The sequence below is a fragment of the Talpa europaea genome, assembly GCF_964194135.1.
Source record: "Talpa europaea genome assembly, chromosome: 11".
Lineage (NCBI taxonomy): Eukaryota > Metazoa > Chordata > Mammalia > Eulipotyphla > Talpidae > Talpa > Talpa europaea.
This window is the reverse complement of record NC_140078.1, coordinates 68401632-68421121: the sequence shown is the minus strand read 5'-3', so window position 1 is coordinate 68421121 and position 19490 is coordinate 68401632. Positions and strand designations below refer to the sequence as shown.

At 37.1% G+C, this 19490-nt stretch overlaps 1 protein-coding gene across 1 annotated transcript in view; it reads right to left on the bottom strand.

The window, feature by feature from the left end:
• Nucleotides 1–19167, bottom strand: part of SFMBT1 (Scm like with four mbt domains 1) — a gene marked incomplete at its 3' end in the record, with an annotated part of 47641 nt that extends 28474 nt beyond the window's left edge. The window contains exons 1-5 of the mRNA XM_084248154.1: nucleotides 19104–19167; nucleotides 13926–14020; nucleotides 8269–8509; nucleotides 3062–3150; nucleotides 677–923 (exon numbers count right to left, since the gene is read on the bottom strand). Of these exons, the coding sequence (XP_084104280.1) occupies nucleotides 677–923; nucleotides 3062–3150; nucleotides 8269–8509; nucleotides 13926–14020; nucleotides 19104–19131 (700 nt within the window). The 5' untranslated portion in view covers nucleotides 19132–19167. The remainder of the gene's footprint in view (nucleotides 1–676; nucleotides 924–3061; nucleotides 3151–8268; nucleotides 8510–13925; nucleotides 14021–19103) is intronic.
• Nucleotides 19168–19490: the final 323 nt, after the last annotated feature.

Here is a 19490-nt window from a genome sequence, read left to right as displayed (position 1 = left end):
AAAAAATAACAATCAAATTGGGGCATGAAATAGTAAGTAAAAATTCATTTAAACAGTAACTCCAGTTTTTAGTATTATTGGAACGTCTTTTAATCAACAACCATTGTGAACCCCAAGACCTGTCCTATTCCTAAGCGTATCTGAATGTTACCTAGAGAATTTTCCTTTAACTCTGTAAGGGGTTATTAGTATGAGTTAGGGCAAAAGTCTTCAAGGTATATCAGTACGTGTGACAAATTATGAAAGCAACAGAACCATATAATCTTTTTTTTGGGGGGAGCAATATCTCTGTTAACATGCAAAACAGGGCCTCCCTGGTGGCTCAAGGCATAGGCGGTTGAGTGCAGCGCTGTGAAGCTATCCACAGCCTCTGCAGTGCTGGTTCGATCCCCGCCGGCAGCAGAGCAACCCACATGGCGTGGCAGACCTCTCCTGCCTCGCCTGCTGCTCCCCTCAGCAGGGTAGTTGGGTCAGTCTGCCTGTTCTGTTCCCCGCTCTGTCTCTGATGAATCCTCTCACCCTTCCACACATCTGGCCTACACCCTGGTACTTGTATAAATAAATAAATCTTTGAAAAAAATAACCATGCAAAACAACACATTTTTCAATCATATATATAAATAAAAACATAAAACAATAATGTAATGATACAAGAAAATGTTACATTATTCTTCACCTAATGGGGGCTGAAGTTCATATCCTTGTTGAGCAGCCCAACCAACATGATGAAGAAACGGATCCAAATAATACAACCAATGCTCAAAATTGTCAGAATGTTCCAGTCCTTCATAGCGCAGCTTCAGCCTTCCCCCAATGTTTTCTACTACAGTAACAATCCAAGTGCTTAAAGAATCCCGGAAAGCTTGACATTCTAATCTGGAACCTGGAGCAATGAGATCTAAAGGATTCCTTCCATTACGGAGCTATAGGTAAAAAAAAGTAAAATGACTAAATAAGAGAATTTTAAATTTTTTTTAAAAGTCAAATTCTAAATGATCTCAAATAAGCTTTTATAAAATTTTTATCCACTCAAAGTCAGTAACACCAGTTACCTAATATCATATAATTCTCCATAGTATTGCTTCTAGGTGATAAGAAAATGCTTATCAAGAAGAAAATCTACCTATAATAAAACTATTTTAAAAGATCTCTACTTGTAGGGTTGTTATTTAGTTTCATCTACTAAGAATTTTAAAAATGCCCTCATTTAGTCTGTTTTAAAAGCAAATTAAAAGTAAAAATTCAAAGAAAAGTTAAGTTACCACCAAGAAAGAACCAGGCTACACAGTCTGTCATACGTTTGTTCAGATCGGATTTTCTACACACAAATCAACATTCACCGGTCTGTCTCCCTGTCTATCTCACTCTCTCTCGTGTTTTTTGACAAATGGGAGCACACTGTATATTGTTTTCCAATGTGCACTTGTAAATATATCATCACTATCTTTCTACTATAGCACATATAAATCTTCTTTCTTTTAAAACCTCTTTGTTTTATTGCTGATCTATATAAGGGCAGTAATTTATCCACTTATCTACCAATGGCATTTCAGTTGTTTCTGATCTTTTACTCATTCTACAACAGTACTCTTATGAACACAGTATTTTGATTACACTGATGGAAAGCAAAGTATCACTATATAGACATGTATTAAAAGATACAAAAAAGGATGCTTGATTCCAACATCACCACTTACTCATTTCCTAATATTCAAACTTACATTTTCCCCTAATAAGAACTGTTCTGTGATACTTACATATTCATTCAAAACATATGCAAAAGAATATATGAAAAAATGGAAGAACACATTCACAGGTAAAGATCAGGATGGTGGAATTAAGGAAAATGCATAATAGGATGTTTAACAAGTCATACGTTCATGAGTTCATGAGTTCATTCAAATTTTACTCAGTGTTTAGTATGTGCCAGTTCAAGCATAACGTAATGAGCCATGGTATAAAATATAAAGATCAACATAAAAAAATGTTCTGTGAATGAATCACAGAATTAAATGTAAGAGCTAAAATTATACAACACTTAGAAGAAAACATAGGAATAAATCTTTGGGACTTGGGGGTAAGGAAGGTTTTGTTAAATACGACAAAGCACAAGCAACAAAAGAAAAAATACACTAACTGGATTATATCAAAATAAAAAAAATTTGTGCTGCAAATAATATCATCCAGAAAGTGAAAAGGGATTCCCTGTTCACAGAATAGAATATGGGAAATTATATATTTGGATCTGGATTTATAACCAGATTTATAAGGAACTCTTAACAGCTCAGTAATAAAAAAGACAACACAATTTAAAAATGGACCATGTCAATTAGCAAAAGTATATACACAAAAAATCACTAAGCACATAAAAAGATACAAAACAAGATAGTCATTAGGGAAATGTAAATCAAAGTGAGACAATACTTCACACCCACTAAGGCAGTTAAACCTAAAAAGAGAGCAACAAGTGTTGGCAAAGATGTAGAGAAATTGGAAGCTACAACACATTGCATTTCACATTTGCCAGAAGATTGCTAGTGTTATGGCAAAAAGTGACAACATATAATGTAGAAATGTCATAATCAAATAGACTTCACAAAACAAGAAATCTATATTCACTAACAATCTCAAACATCACATTAGCTTAAAAGGACTGCTGAAAGCAGATAGGTGGTTGGAACATAATAGGTCTAGTGTCTTCTGAATGAAAGAAAAAAGGGTACAAGTCACCTGGTGCAAGAGTTACAAATGACCATCCTACTTAGAACTGACCCCTGTTCAGTTCAAAAACGTTACATTCTCCAACTCATGAAATAATCCAGAAAACTAGATTTTTGTGTTAGCAACTCATTTAGAACATTTTAAACACTAAATAAGCCATTAGTTTGCAACCTCTGAAATTAAAGTTAAACCTCCCTAAAACCCACGCCTATGTCTGCAATAATGCCAAATTTGCCTTGGAGAGGTAAAGAAGCAACCAATTTTAAGATTCCTTGAACAGGAAATATCACTGAAGATTAAATGGGTTTTCCTCATTAATTCTGCAAGTAGTAATACTCACGCCCTCTAGCAGTGGAACAGGAGGACTACATGCTCCCATCAGGGTCTGCTGCAGAAACTCATCCCAATCAGACACTTTATCTCTGAGGCCTAGATGAGGGAATAAATGACTGATTATTCATGTTAGTCAAAGAGCACAGGTTAAACTAAAAAGAGTATAAACTAAATCAGTGAAAATGGTTTAGAGATAAATTTTTCATTTTAATATTTAAGAGTACAACAGTTAGGGCTTCTTTGAGAACTTAAAAATGTTCCTCTAGATAGTTTAAAAAAAAAAATTGTATACCAGAGCCTCCCTGGTGGTGGAGGGGTTAAGTCTCAGTGCTATCAAGCTATTGCCAGTCTCTGCTGCGTGAGTTTGATCTTGATCACCAGCCATGGAGCTGACCCATAGGGTGCAGCAGACCTCTCCTGTCTCAGCAGTGTATTTCAGTAGATCCTCCTGTTCTACTCCCCACTCTGTCTCTGGTGAGTTCCCCACTCTGTCTCACTCCCCATACCTCTGGCCTACACCTCAGTTCTTACATATATAAATAAAATCTTTTTAAAAATATTGTGCTATTCTATCACCTCTTCATTTACTAACCAAAATACTTCCTTAAATTTTTTTTCTCTTCTTCAACTATTTGATTACTCTGTGAAGTATAGCTAACAAAAAGAAGGAAGGATATATATGCTTGAGTTTCTTCATTCTTTCCCTGTATTTTACCAGTCTTCAAAATTATCAGTTGAAAGAAGTATATAAAAATAAAGAGAAAAAGAAGGAAAAAAAACAAAAGAAGAAAAACTATCAGTGGGGTTCTCTAGCATTCTCCAGAGGCAACCAATGAGGGTTTTGTTTCACTGTGAAGTTATAGGTAAAATCACATATACTATATGTCTCAAGTCATTGTATCTATTGTTCTGCTGATAACAGAAAACTATCCTATCTGTTAAGTAGAGGAAGTGTCTTCAAGTTGGTCCTGAGTCTCTTTTGCTAAGACCCTAGTAAATAGTCACTGATACCTTTTTCTCCTTTTGTTATGAAAAGATGTTCCAGGCTCGCCTTACACGCTTACTGTCCTGGAATAGAAATAAGCTAAAGGAGCCCTAATTTGTCTCCAGGAAAATGGTATTTAGCGATCATAACTGGGGGGCAGAAGGACTCATTGCTACTGAGTGTGTTTCAGGGTGTTCAAATTGTTTAGATGTAGGGGCCTCCCTGGTGCCACAGGTGGCTGAGCGCAGTGCTGTGAAGCTGTCCGCAGCCTTTGCAGTGCCGGTTCAATCCCTGCCGGCCTTGGAGCAACCCACATGGCGAGCAGACCTCTCCTGTCTTGCCTGCTGCTCCCCTCAGCAGTGTACTTCAGACAGTCTACCTGTTCTGTTCCCTACTCTGTCTCTGGTGAATCCTCTCACCCTCTCGTGCATCTGGCCTGTACACTGGCTCTTGTATAAATAAAATAAAATCTTTAAAAAAAAATTGTTTAGATATACTAAATGCCCTTTTTAAAAAAAAAAAAAGATGAATCACATCAGGTGTTCATATTGATAATTCCAATCCAAATTCAGGAAGGTACTTAACTTCATCTAAGCTGTTTCTTTTCTCTCATGCTGAAAATCCTAGATCTCAATTACACATTTAATTTTTTTTTTAAGATTTATTTTTATTTATTTATACAAGCACTGGGTACAGTCAGAAGCGCGGGAGGGTGAGAGAATTCACCAGAACGAGAGCGGGGAGCGGAGCAGGCAGAAGACCGAAGTACACTGCTGAGGGGAGCAGCGGGCAGCAGGAGAGGTCTGTGCGCCATGTGGGACCCTCCTCAGGTGGCCGGGGAGCAGCCAGGGATCGAACCGGTGCTGCAGAGGCTGTGGGCAGCTTCGCAACCCAGCACTCAACCGCTACGCCACCGGGGAGGCCCTACACATTTAATTTACTTTGTTCCACAATACATAAATAACTATTTCAAAATAACATCAACACCACCACTAACAATATGATAACTTTCTTTGATCCTTATGGTATGGCCCTCCTAGGGACATACATTTAAATTACTATATTTGAAAAGCACTGAAATAGTTCTCTGTGTAGTTATTTTACAAGTTCCGTATAGTTAGGGTTTTTTTGTTATATTTTGCTTTTTAGAAATTGCTTTTTAATTCTGCCTTATATTTATATAAAATATTTACATGGTCCAAAATTCAAATCCATAAAATAAAGCGCATTCAGAAAACTTAGCTTCCATTCTATCCCTGCCCACTTCAGTCTACCCCTTCTTTCCTTACATGTAACTTTTAAAAATGATTTCTTTTACTCTTTAAAAAAATGAAGTTCACACACACATATACACATCATGTTTTTCTTCTCCCTAATTCTGAACCTATTTTTCTTTTGCTTCCCTAACAAGACATGCTAGATAATACTCCTTGACTATGTACAGAGGGCCCCTACTTTTTACTACTAACTGGAGGTTTTGCTATTATAAAGTACCCTTTTTTGTCTCTTGTAATGCTTTCTGATCTGAATTCTACCTTTGTCAGATCTTAGACTGAGGCCTGTTTTCTACTTGCCTTTTGTCTATGTATCTGTTAATCCTTCTATTTTTACAGAATCTCTCCATTTGGGTAGGCATCCTATACATACCAAAGAAGTAGGTTTTTCTCAAATTGAGTTAACCTGGATTATTTTTTACATTTACTAGAAGAGTAAGCCCATTAACATTTACTGATATTATCAATATGTATGGTCTCACTTCTGTCATATTATTAAATTAAAAAGCAATGTTATTAAAAATTACATATGTATTAAATAATGCATATGTATTGAACAACGTATTTAATAATTGCTAAATGATATATGTGTATGTATACAGTCTTACCCTATGTGATCTACTTTATTTGCATGTACACCTTTTCATTTTAAAATGAAAAGGTATTTCTTTGGTATTTATAAAAGTTTGTGTTTTTGTTCTACTAGTTATCATTATACAAAACTTTTAAGTCCTCTATTTTGGGACTATTTTCTATTTCATTTTTCTATTAAACAATGCTAAAGTTAGTTATAACCTCTTTTTTCTCCTCTCCAGCATTTTATTTCAGAAAATATCCCTTTAACAGTAAACACTTAAAAGACAATTAGTTAAATTAACTTGGCAATAAAGCTGGTTAAAGAAAGGCAATAGTAGGGCCTCCCCGGTGGCACAGCGGTTGAGCGCTGGGTTGCAAAGCTGCCCGCGGCCTCTGCGGGGCCAGTTCGATCCCCAGCTGCTCCCCGGCCACCGGAGGAGGGTCCCACATGGTGCGCAGACCTCTCCTGCCGCCCTCTGCTCCCCTCAGCAGTGTACTTCGGTCCTTCTGCCTGCTCTGCTCCCCACTCTGGCTCTGGTGAATTCTCTCACCCTCCCGCGCTTCTGACTGTACCCAGTGCATGTATAAACAAAACAAACAAACAAACAAATGAATAAAATACATGCCTCTAAAAAAAAAAAAAAAAAGAAAGGCAATAGTGGGCCTCCCCTGGTGGCGCAGCAGCTAAGCGCTGGGCTGTGAGGCTGCCCGCAGCCTCCGTAGCGCCGGTTCGTTCCCTGGCCACCAGCGAGGGTCCCACAAAAAAAAAAAAAAAAAAAAAAAAAAAGGGCAATAGCGAGTTTCTATCACAATATTCCACCAATGTCCCATATTTTCGGTAATCATGCTGTATTTACATTGTCAGCGCAAGTAGCCATTATACACTATATTGTCTCCCTTATTACCATCATTTAGTTCTAAGTTCTACAGCTATATCTACTTATATTTAATGTTTTACTAACAGTTCTTATGCAAAATTTCTTCATTAGTTTTCTGAAGCTCATTCTCTAACAGATCTCTTAGGAAGGGCTCATGGGAACAATATTCCTTGAATGCTTAATTTTGCATGAAAGTTTGTAAATGGCCTCTATACCTGAAGACATATAATCTTGACTAAACCTTAAATATCTGGCTTAGGGCCTCCATGGTGGCGCAGCGGTTGAGCACTGGGTTGCGAAGCTGCCCGCAGCCTCTGCAGCACCAGTTCGATCCCCGGCTGCTCCCCGGCCACTGGAGGAGGGTCCCACATGGCGCACAGACCTCTCCTGCTGCCTGCTGCTCCTCTCAGCAGTGTACTTCGTCAGTCTGCCTGCTCTGCTCTCCCCTCTGGCTTTGGTGAATTATCTCACCCTCCCGCGCTTCTGACTGTACCCAGTGCTTGTATAAATAAATAAATAAATAAATCTTAAAAAAAAATCTGGCTTGTATTTTCTTTCATTGAATTTCTGAAATGTTACCTTACTGTCTTTTGCATAAAGCATATTGTCAATTTGTCTGATTATAATCTTGTTTCCTTTCTTTACAAGAACTTAGTCTCTCTGCCTAAATAACCAAGGGATTATCTTTTGCTTTAAAGTTTAATCATTTCCTTAGAACAAATCATGATATAACTGTGACTTCATTTTCCCATGTACACAGTGAACCCTTTCAATATGTAATTCGAGTCCTGTTTTATTTCATCAATTTTATTGAATTATCATTTATAGTATTTTATTTGATTTTCTTCTTCAGAGATTTTTATTTTATGAATATTAAATCATTTTAATGAATCTATGTATCTTCTCCCAAGTCCATTTTATTTTTTTTTGATTTTAAATTTTTATCTTTTTCATTTTATATTTTTCTCCAGGTGTTACACAGGATGATTTGTTCCTGTGTTCATTTTAACTTAGTTTTCATTTCTAATATTTTTAAATTTCCAGTTCTTGCCTAATTTCTTTTTTTCTGCTTTTTTGTTATAGCATTTTTTTTGTTTTTCTTGATTTTAAAAATTTTTTAATTGCATTTTTTGAGGTACTGTTAGTTTACAACATTGTATATAACTTAGAAATATAGATGCACAACTCTGCAGACTTATGTTACCATACCACACTCACCACCAAAGCACTCCATAATCCTCTCTCCCTCTTTTACTCCTCCCATCTCCCCCACCTCTTAGTCTCAATTCTACAATCCGATTTCTAGTCTCACAGTCTTACAGGATAAAATACACAACTGATGCTGCCTGTGAGGTTTTATAAGCACAGAAAATAATTTTAGAAGACATGCGCACTATTCATTATAAATAATCCACTCAAAATGCTAAGCCCACCAAGTCTGGGAAAAGCCAAAATTTCCCCACAATAATTTATCATGTCTTGATAGCAAGTATTTTATTACCTTCTGGGGCTTCAAGGGTCTTCTTATTCTGCTCACACCACCCAATGGGGTAGAGGTCAGCCTTCCTGATGTCACACCAGAAGTCCGCTGTTCGGTCCTCTCCATAGCCATCATAGCGGAGGAGCAGCAATTGCTCACAGGTGGTAATGATGGTGGCAACCCAGTAGGTTTCAGGATCCGTTTTCACAACCACCTCCAGTTTCATCCCAGGAGCAAAGCCATTTTGCAAACGTGTGTCCACCTGAACAGGGAATTTATAAACCATTAGTCAAGTAACTTGACTGCGTATTTCTTTGGCCAATATTATTTTTTCTTTACTTACAATGGTTCAGAGCATTAAAATGCAAGAAAATCTCCTCAAGAGAAACCTGAGAAATTCCCATTCTAACTCACAAGAACAATCCAAACAAAAGAGGGAACAGCAAAGCTGCTCTGTTCCATTTGACTACAATGGAATTTTAAGAAACTCAGTATTTTCACCAAAGCAGTCTATTATGATTACAGAAAATGTTATCTGCTAAGTACATCAATCCCTAAGTGTTCACCATTTTAACAGTCTTCATTCAACACATAAAATTTTCAAGAGTGATTTCTAGATCATTCAAAAGAAAATTTAGGAAGTCAGTAAAAGGACAAAAGATAAAACGATAATAAATAGTATAGTATGCACCACATGTACATATTTTAAGTGTCTATATTATGTGTTATATGTATGTTATAGATTATATATTATTACATATTATTCCAGTTTTTCTGAAATAGCTTATGTTTAAACCTATTAACCTTGAGTAAATTAATAATACCCATTTTCTCTCTCAAAAGTACTCTAATTTAGATGATAAATTTCATGGCTGCAAAGGTATAAGCTAGCAATTCTGGAACTATTTATTGTGTGTGTACACCAAGATTATAAATAAATAAATAAATAAATAAATGGTGGATGACTCAGAATCATGTTTCTACTGTGGAAGAAATAAGTAAAAATAAGACTAGAGGAAGTCTAGAATAAACCTTGTGGTAATGAACTGGAATTGAAGGTATCAGCATGAGGTCATGATTACAGATAGAGACAAGAATGATATGGGCCTCCCCGGTGGCGCAGCGGTTGAGCGCTGGGTTGCGAAGCTGCCCGCAGCCTCTGTGGCGCCGGTTCGATCCCCGGCTGCTCCCCGGCCACCGGAGGAGGGTCCCACATGGCGCACAGACCTCTCCTGCCGCCCACTGCTCCCCTCAGCAGTGTACTTCGGTCCTTCTGCCTGCTCTGCTCCCCGCTCTGGCTCTGGTGAATTCTCTCACCCTCCCGCGCTTCTGACTGTACCCAGTGCATGTATAAACAAAACAAACAAATAAATAAATAAAACATGCCTCTAGAAAATTAAAAAAAAAAAAAAAAGAGAGCGAGAGAAGGGCAATAAATCTCCCTTAAGAGTAGACAATCAGGGCCTCCCCTGGTGGCGCAGCGGTTGAGCACTGGGCTGAGAAGCTGTCTGCAGCCTCTGCAGCCCTGGCTTGATCCCTGGCCACAGGCGAGGGTCCCACATGGCGTGACAGACCTCTCCTGCCGCGCCCGCTGCTCCCCTCAGCAGTGTATTTCATCACTCTGCCTGTTCTGTTCCCTGCTCTGGCTCTGGTGAATTCTCTCACCCTCCCGTGCTTCTGACTGTACCCAGTGCTTGTATAAATAAATAAATAAATCTTTTTTTAAAAAAAGGAAAAAGAGTAGATAATCACCATTATACAAACACCACAGAAGTAAATATTGCAAGCAAAAATCATGGGACTATGCTAAAAATGACTTTAATGACTATGATACATAATCTCAAAGGGTCTCCTTCTAAGACTCCTATTAATTGCAAAGGGTAATATAATGAAGAAACCTGGCAGATATCACCTTAATTAAATTATGATCAATGTTAATACCACTGTTTCTAAAACATCAATATCATATAATCTTGATATCAATCAAAAAAACCACAACATCATTTCTATGACATTCTTCCCAAGTATGCATAAACTCAAATTAATCAAGAGAAAAAACATACCCAAATTGAGGAATATTCTAAAAAATTGTGATATCTATGCAATATGCCCTTCAAAAGTGTCAAGGTCATGAAAAACAAAGAATGAGGAACAGTCCTACAACTGGAAGGTCATGGAAACATGTCAACTAAATGCAATGTGGCCATCACAAAAAGTGAGAGGAATCCTGCAAAGGAGTCAGAGGGAAAATTCCACATTTTGTGTAAAACTCTTCCTCCTTATCACTACCCTGTTAGACTTCTGAAAAGTAATCACTATGCTGAATTACAACATTATGGTTAAATAGTGCCTTTTTAATACTAAGTCAGACAATAATGCAGTACAAATGTTTTTCTATGTGGGGCACTTCTTGCCCAACATTGCTTCTGAATTTGTTTATGTTATATGTAAGCTTCTTTCCACTGCTTTACAGTATTCCAATATACAAATATGCCATTATTTATCCATTCTAATGTTTCAAGTAGTAGGTGTTTTGGGTAGTCCACAACTAAAAAGTTTATTTTTTAAAGATTAATTTCATTTATTTATTTATGCATATAAGAACCAGAGTATAGGCCAGAGGTATGGGGTGGGGGCGGGGCAGGGCGGGAAGGGTTGCGGTGAGCGGATTCACCAGAGACAGAGTAGGGAGCAGAACAGGCAGATCTACTGAAATACACTACTGAAGGCAACAGCTGGAGAGACAGGAGAGGTCTGCTGCGCCATGTGGGTCAGCTCCCTGGCCGGGGATCGAACTCATGTCGCAGTGTTTGGTGGTTGCTTGATAATGCTGAGACGTAATCCCTTGCACCACCAGCGAGGCTCCCCACAACTAAAAAGTTTAAAACAGAAGTATGATGATATACTGAACACACTATGCTAAGTGAACACACCAGACATAAAAGGACAATAACTGTTTTATTCCAATTATGTAAAATAGGTAGATTCGTAGAAAGTATACAAAGGTGACTATGGGAATCTGACCCAGGAGGAGCTAGTTGGGAATTATTTTTCAATGGCTACAGGAATATTCTACTTTCTGATACAGGGGGGAGCCTGTATTAAATTCTTTCTGCCCTATGAACTTCCTTTAGGCACGGTTTCCCATCAGTTGCTGACCTTGTACCACAATCATGGTCAAGGTTATAGAGTTGCCCAGCTTGCACATCAACACAAGCACGCTAGCTCAGTGCATCAACTGGCTGGTCTGCTTCATCAGAAGGCTGGGAAAGATTCATTCCATTGGAAAAAGGTTTATTCTTTCAAATGGACATGGAAAACATGGAATCACTCAATTGATGGAGTCCCTTGATGAAAAAATCTCTGGAAGAATTGGAAAAGTAATGGCCAAGGTAACCGTTATGTGTGCAACTTATGTTTTAAAAGGTAACATAACCATCCTTTTGATCTTCGACTTTCCAATGAAACTGTGAAAATTACCCATGAGTTCCCTCAGTTTTTTCCTATGGGGGTTGTACAACATGACTGATCTTGATGAAATTTTTATGAATGCAAATGAGCAACATTGTAATTATTAAAGGAGAGTCCTATGATCTTCATATGGAGAGATTCCTGTGACTTTTTAATATTTAATTTGTTCTCTTTAATTTCATTTACCTAACTTTATTAGACATACTGATATGTCATTTTTGATGGAATTGGTATATTGACAGTTTTTACCTAAGTTCTTATAAAAAGAAGAAATTTTCACATCACCAGTATATATAATCAAATCAGCTGCAAGAACAAGTATTTGCTTCAGTTTAGTCTTTTTATTAATAAGTTACAATAGTTAAAAAAGAACCTTTCTTAGTATTTTCATAACATTACCTATTTAATTATATTAATATTTTTGTATTGCTTTCAATTTTTGTCTCTTAAACAAGTCTATATTTCTCCTTCATTTTGGGAAGAAATTTCTACTGGGTTTACAAATATTTACAAATATTTCCTACACCTGACAATGAAGAAGTAGGTATTTATCTTCATTCTCCTTATTGCTTTATCATCCAAAGAGGAAAAGATGGCATGTTTCTTTAAAACACGATTCTTTGGATCAAATTTCAGTAAAGGGATTTGTTTTCCTTTTGCATCTTAGTATAAATAAATATACTTCTTTTTTTTTAATTTTATTTATTTATTTATTTAATAGAGGCATGTTTTTATTTATTTGTTTGTTTGTTTTGTTTATACATGCACTGGGTACAGTCAGAAGTGCAGGAGGGTGAGAGAATTCACCAGAGCCAGGGCTGGGAGCAGAGCAGGCAGAAGGACCGAAGCACATCGCTGAGGGGAGCAGCGGGCGGCAGGAGAGGTCTGCGCGCCATGTGGGACCCTCCTCCGGTGGCCGGGGAGCAGCCGGGGATCGAACCGGCGCCGCAGAGGCTGCGGGCAGCTTCGCAACCCAGCGCTCAACCGCTGCGCCACCGGGGAGGCCCCTAAATAAATATACTTCTATAAATACATACCAGAATAATAACATTACAAATCAGAATTCAAAGATATTAAATAACCACTAGCAGATTTTCCAGTTTAAAAAAACCTGAAAAAAGTTAAAGATTAACAAATGCAATATAAAATGATATCCTTGTCTAGTATGTACAATTTCCACCACTTCAACTTGAGACATAACTAAGAAAAAAGCAAAAAGGACAACCATGATGACTGAGTTTTTATATATGAATAAACTAAAAACAGCAGGACAGTTTGGCTTTTAAAGACCTAAGGGAATATGGTCCAACTCCATAAATCATAAACAATACTAAGTAACAACTAGTCTCTTGAAAATCCCAGAATAAGGGAACTATGGCCTGCTACACATTGCTATGGACTGAAGTGAGTTCCCTCCAAATTCATATGTTCAAACCCTAACTTTTGTATTTGAAAACAGGGACTTATGGAGGGTAATTATGGTTACGAGGGCATATGGGTGAGCCCAGATCCAAAGGGGTTGAGTGCTCTTATAGAAGAGACCCCAGAGAGTTTGTTCTCTCTCACTCCTCCACCCTGTGAGGACACAAGAAGGTGGTTAGCTGTCTTTTAATACCAGAAAAAGAGCCCTCACTGGAATTCAACCGACGGTAACCTGGTTCTCAGACTCCCAATCTCCGGAACTGTGAGAAAATAAACTTGTGTTGTTTAAATTGCCTAGTCTACAGTATTTTGCTATGTTTGCTCAAGATGACTTAGACAAATACGAAAAAAAAGCAGTTTTAGGATCAAATTGTGTGTGTTTTATGAGTGCAGGATTTAGGAACAGGTGGAAAATTAGGCCTAAATATAAATTATTAATAAAATTTGCAGTACTTTCTTCCATTCCAAAGATAATTCACATAAAACACTGTTAAACACAGGAAATACACCATTTTCTTCAATTAATGAGCTGGTTTTTTTTTTTTTTGACAAAAATAAATATTGATGACCAGTCAAAAACACAAGTCCTACACTGAGGGTCAGAAAATATACAAAACAAAAAATATTAGAATATATCAAATTTTCTTAATGGGGGTGGCAAAGAGAGGGAAAAAGCACTATAATTCTTCCAGGTGCCCAAACTTAAAATAACACTAAAGTCTCTAATAATGGTATAGTGAGTCAAAGGAAAGAGTTTGTCAGTAAAGCAAATAGTTTCTGCTTACATGTTTAAAAGATCCATAGGGAACAGCTGTGGACCCTGTCTCTTCTAGATAATCTTCCCAGCTTAATTCCACTTCTTCCACACCAGATCCAGCATCTGGATTTAAAAACAAAATAAAACAGAAACAAGTGAGTTCCAATTAAAGAAAACTCAAAGTACAAAATCAAAAGCTTAGGAAACCGGGCCTCCCCGGTGGCGCAGCGGTTGAGCGCTGGGTTGCGAAGCTGCCCGCGGCCTCTGCAGCGCCGGTTCGATCCCCGGCTGCTCCCCGGCCACCCGGAGGAGGGTCCCACATGGCGCGCAGACCTCTCCTGCCGCCCGCTGCTCCCCTCAGCAGTGTACTTCGGTCCTTCTGCCTGCTCTGCTCCCCGCTCTGGCTCTGATGAATTCTCTCACCCTCCCGCACTTCTGACTGTACCCAGTGCATGTATAAACGAAACAAACAAACAGACCAGCAAACAAATAAATAAAGCATGCCTCTATACAAAAAAAAAAAAAAATGTTCTAAAAAAGCTTAGGAAACCTAACTTACAATTTAGTTCTAAACAAAATCATTTATTTATACACAAAATAATTGTTTTTTAAATGGTAGGTTCCCTTTGTGCAGTGACTGCCAATGAACCTCAACAGCATATCAGTGTGACAGACTTTCCTTTTGGGATCTATCTGGGGTTCACTCCAAATGGATCAGATAACCTGGTAAGAATAACTACCACAATTACTTTGAAGTGTAATTTATTATTTAATATATGAATTATCTGAGATTGTGAACATGCACTTCAAGCTTAAATTTTCTTTATTTTTTTTTAAAGATTTATTTATTTATTTATTTATTTATACAAGCACTGGGTACAGTCAGAAGCGCGGGAGGGTGAGAGAATTCACCAGAGCCAGAGCAGGGAGCAGAACAGGCAGAAGGACCAAAGTACACTGCTGAGGGGAGCAGGGGGCGGCAGGAGAGGTCTGCAGGCCATGTGGGACCCTTGCCCGTGGCCGGGGATTGAACCAGAGCTGCAGAGGCTGCAAGCAGCTTCGCAACCCAGCGCTCAACCACTGCGCCACCAGGGAGGCCCCAAACTTAAATTTTCAATCTGATTCTTAGTACTCTCCAACTGAATAAAAGATACCACTAATGAATAGTTTGGCTCAATCAAAAAATGTGCAGTCTGTTGGTGGGAATGCAAACTGGTCCAACCACTATGGAGAGCTGTGTGGAGATTTCTGGACCTACTAAACATAGAGATTCCATATGATCCAGCAATTCCACTCCTAGGTATTTACCCAAAGGACACAGAAACATCAATTCCAAAGAACACCTGCACCCCTATGTTTATAGCAGCACTATTTACAATAGCTAAGCTTTGGAAACAGCCCAAATGCCCAAAAATAGATGACTGGATCAAGAAGATGTGGTACATATATACCATGGAATATTACTCAGCATTCAAAAAAGATAAACACATGCAATTTGCAGCAACATGGATGGCGCTGGAAGGGATCATGCTCAGCGAAATAAGCCAAAAAGAAAAAGAAAAATACCGGATGGTCTCACTCATAGCAGGAATCTAGAAAACTTAAATAAGGGATCAGGAAAATGAATAACTATAAGAAAGTGAAAATCAAAATCAACAAAAAACTATGAACCAGAGACACTTTTTGGGGGGTGGGGGCCGGGAGGGGAGGGATTGGGGTCAGAATGGGGCATGTGCAGTTGTATGGGGGAATATAAAAATAAAATTTATTATTTAAAAAAATGTAGATTAAATAAAAGTTAAATTAAATATAAAAAAATTAAAATAAAATAAAATAAAATAAAATCCTGCAAATTCTAAAAAAAAAAAAAATGTGCAGTTATTCTTGCTTTCCTCCTTTTCCTTCACATCTTATATCTAATCTTCAGAAATTTGTGTAGATACTACCTTTAAGACATTCCTTAAATCTAATCACTTCCCATAATATATTGTTATTTCTCTACCCAAAGGTCTAACCACAATACCTTTCACCATTTAATCATATTCATAATAAAATCTGAAGTCTTTGGAAGACTGTAAAGGTAACATGATCCAACACCTAGCTACCTATCTTGTCACTTCATGCCCAACCAGCCTCTGTTCACAACACACAGTGACACTGAGTTTATTGCCAGTTTTCTTTAATCATGTTCTTTCCGCAATGGCTCTGCATTTACTATGTCCTCAGCTCAAAGACTCATTCCTCAGTATCATTCACAGCTTCACTTCACTCAAGTTTCAACTACAGGAAGGCTGTCCATTCGGACCCATCTAAAGTAGAAACTTCCAGGTTTTGTTTTTATCTTCATGGAATTTACACCTACTTGATAGTATACCTAAGCCTTTTTATCTGCCCCATTTCATAATAACCTCCATGAAAATAGGAACTTTACTTTAGTCACACCTATATCTCTGTTGTAGAAGATACTGAATAAGTATTTATTAAGTGAGAAAATATTCAAACACCCCATAAAATAATAATCCCACTTCACATAAATTCCTGAAGAAAAAGGGTTTTTTCACCAATGTAGTCTCTCTCACTGCCCAAAACAATGCCTGGCATCGGCAAGATCACAACAGTCACTGAATGAGTACTTTAGGAGAGCCCTGGCATTACACAAACAGAAGGCAGCAAGTGCAAGTATGCTTACCATGTAGTCTGTAATACCAAAAGACAGAAGCAACTGGTAGGAGAAGAGATAAATTATGGCAATGTAACAATGTAGTACTGCCAGGTATCAGCTGAAATGAATGAACTAGTATTGCTATAGCTAAATCTTTAAACACACACACACATACAGAGCAAGCAAAGATGGTAGGTGCAGAATGAAAGCACAGCAAGGTACAATTTAGGTTTCAAAACAAAGCTATAATGTTTATTAGTAGTATAATGTTTATAAATACACACATAATAATATGAGTACAAAAAACAAGAATGGGAAAAATACCCTTCAACTTCAACAGTGCTACTTTTGGGGGTGGAGAGAAGAAAACAGAATTAGAAGTACCAAAGAAGCTTAAAATGTATTATGCCTTACTTTTCTTTCTAAATGATCATATAACATGAAAACATGTTCAACATCATTAGAGAAATGTGAATCAAAACCACAATGAGCTATCTATCACCTCACATCCATGAAGATGATTATTATCAAAAAAAGCACAAAATAAGTGTTGGTAAAGAAATTGGCATATGGTACACTGTTAGTCTAAGAATGTAAAATGGACAAGTATACAATGGTTCCTCAAAAAATTAAAAATAATTACTGTATGACTCAGAAATTCCACTTCTGAGCATAAATCCAGAAGAAGTGAAAGCAGTGATTCAAATGTACAGATATCTGTACATAAATGTTCATAACATCATTAGTCACAATAACCGAAAGGTACAACAACAGATGAAGGGGTAAACAAAATGTGGTATATATATACACTAAGAAACATTATTCAGTTTTAAAAAGGAAATTGATACATGCTACAACATGAGTATATTACACTAAGTGAAATAAGTCAGTTACAAAAGGTCAAACACTGTATGGTTCCGCTCGTATGAGGTAGCCAAACTCACAGACACAGAAAAATGGTGGTGATGGGAGCTGAAGAGAGGGGAGTTAGTTTAATGGGCACAGAGTTTCATGTTGGGAAGATGAAAAAAGCTCTGTAGATGGACTGTGGTGATGGCTGGACAACAATGTGAATGTATTTATTAATGTCACTTAACTGTATTTTCAAAAATGGCAAATTGTGCTGTGGATGCTTTACATATAAAAAATGGAAAAATTCCTATGGAAATAAAATTTGCCGTATTTTCTTACTGCAATATTTGAGGCAATATTTGAGGCATTTTTTTTCTTGAGGCAATATTTATTAAATCTTCAAGTATGTTTATGAGTGGTTGTTACACTGTTTCATTTGCTTTTATGCATTTGAAATTTCTTTAGATATACAAGCCAACAAAAACTGCATTGCGAGCATTCTAGAAGTGTATACAGGCCAAGGAAGGTTGATTTCCATAACTAAAACATGACAGGGCTGGCATTAAAAAAAAAAAAAAAGATGATTAAAATCTCTTATACATTAAAACTACTCAACTGAGAACAAGGCTAATCATCTAATTAAAAAAAATAAGCAAAATACATGAAAAGTTTATCAAAAAGAAATGCAAACAGTCCTTAAACATATGAAAAGATGTGCAAATTTACTCATTTTAAGAGAAATGCAAATTAAAACTATACTTGAATATCAGAACAAGAGAAATTCCAAAGTTTGACAACACGGTCTATGGTGAAACTAAAGCATAGTGACACAATCCTGGTCAAGAGAAACTGGCAGTATCACATGTATATTTATCTTTTGATTCAGCAATCCTACTTCTAGGAATCTATCTCAAAGATAAAATGACAAAATACAAAAAGACATACATACAAAGCTACTCACTGAAGCATAATTTGTAATACCAAGTCTGTAAAGATCCAAAAGTCCACTGGTAATGAACTGCTGAATAAAATATTATATACACATCTAATACTATATAGCTATAAAAAGGAATGAGAAGGACTTTTATATATTCATGTGGAATAGCCTCAAGCATAAAGTGAAAAAGCAAGCTAAAGAGCATTTTTTACTATATCTCTACTTTTTGTGTAAGATGAGTGAGATTAATGTAAATATATGTATATACTCACACATATGAACAATGAAGTAAGTTAAAAAATAGTAAAACTTTATGTATATGGAGGAGAAAAAGGGTGAATAGTATTAAGTTGAAACTGGGAACACTGTTATGTAATTTTGACTTTATATATGCACAGATACTTTATACAATTTAGAAACATTTACTAAATTGAAAGAAAAAGCTCTAAAAATTGTAGTGCCTCAGACTATACCTCTTCTATCCAAGTAATAGACACATTCAATAATGTTTAAAATAAATCAACTTCCCAAATGGCAGGGTATCATTTCAGTGAATCTACTCTCCTAGAAAAAGGGCAAAATACTTTTTCAGTGACCATCGTGAGTATCTCTAGTCCAGGTTCTCTGCACTGCACACACTCAAGTCTTCAAAGAGCTTCCAGTCTAGTGGTAGAAGGACAAGTCAGCCAATGCAACACAGTGAGTAATGTAATTCCACACTCTGAAGAATAAATTCTGCTCAGCAAAACCAATACCTGCATCGAGCTGCTGTTCCCCGTTCATTTCCACAGCACACAGGCTATCACACCTCCACACGAAGGACAGGACTTAGCGTTCTTGTGCTATGATCAGAAGATCACTTGCAGGTCTCAAGCATCTGTTCAATGGGCATTTAACTGTCCAGATGAAAAGTGCTAAAAAAACAAAAAGAATACATTAATAGTCTGAAAGCCAAGTGTGTTTACTCACTCATAAGACATGGTACTCAAATAGGTTAAGGGGACAAATATAAAACATACAGGCAGAATCTATGGGATTAGGAAAAAAACAATGACACCTTATCTAATTTTGAAGGCTGTGCATGTGTGTATTTGTGTGTAGTGTATGCTAACGAGATCTTGAGATCCAAAAATCACAACAAA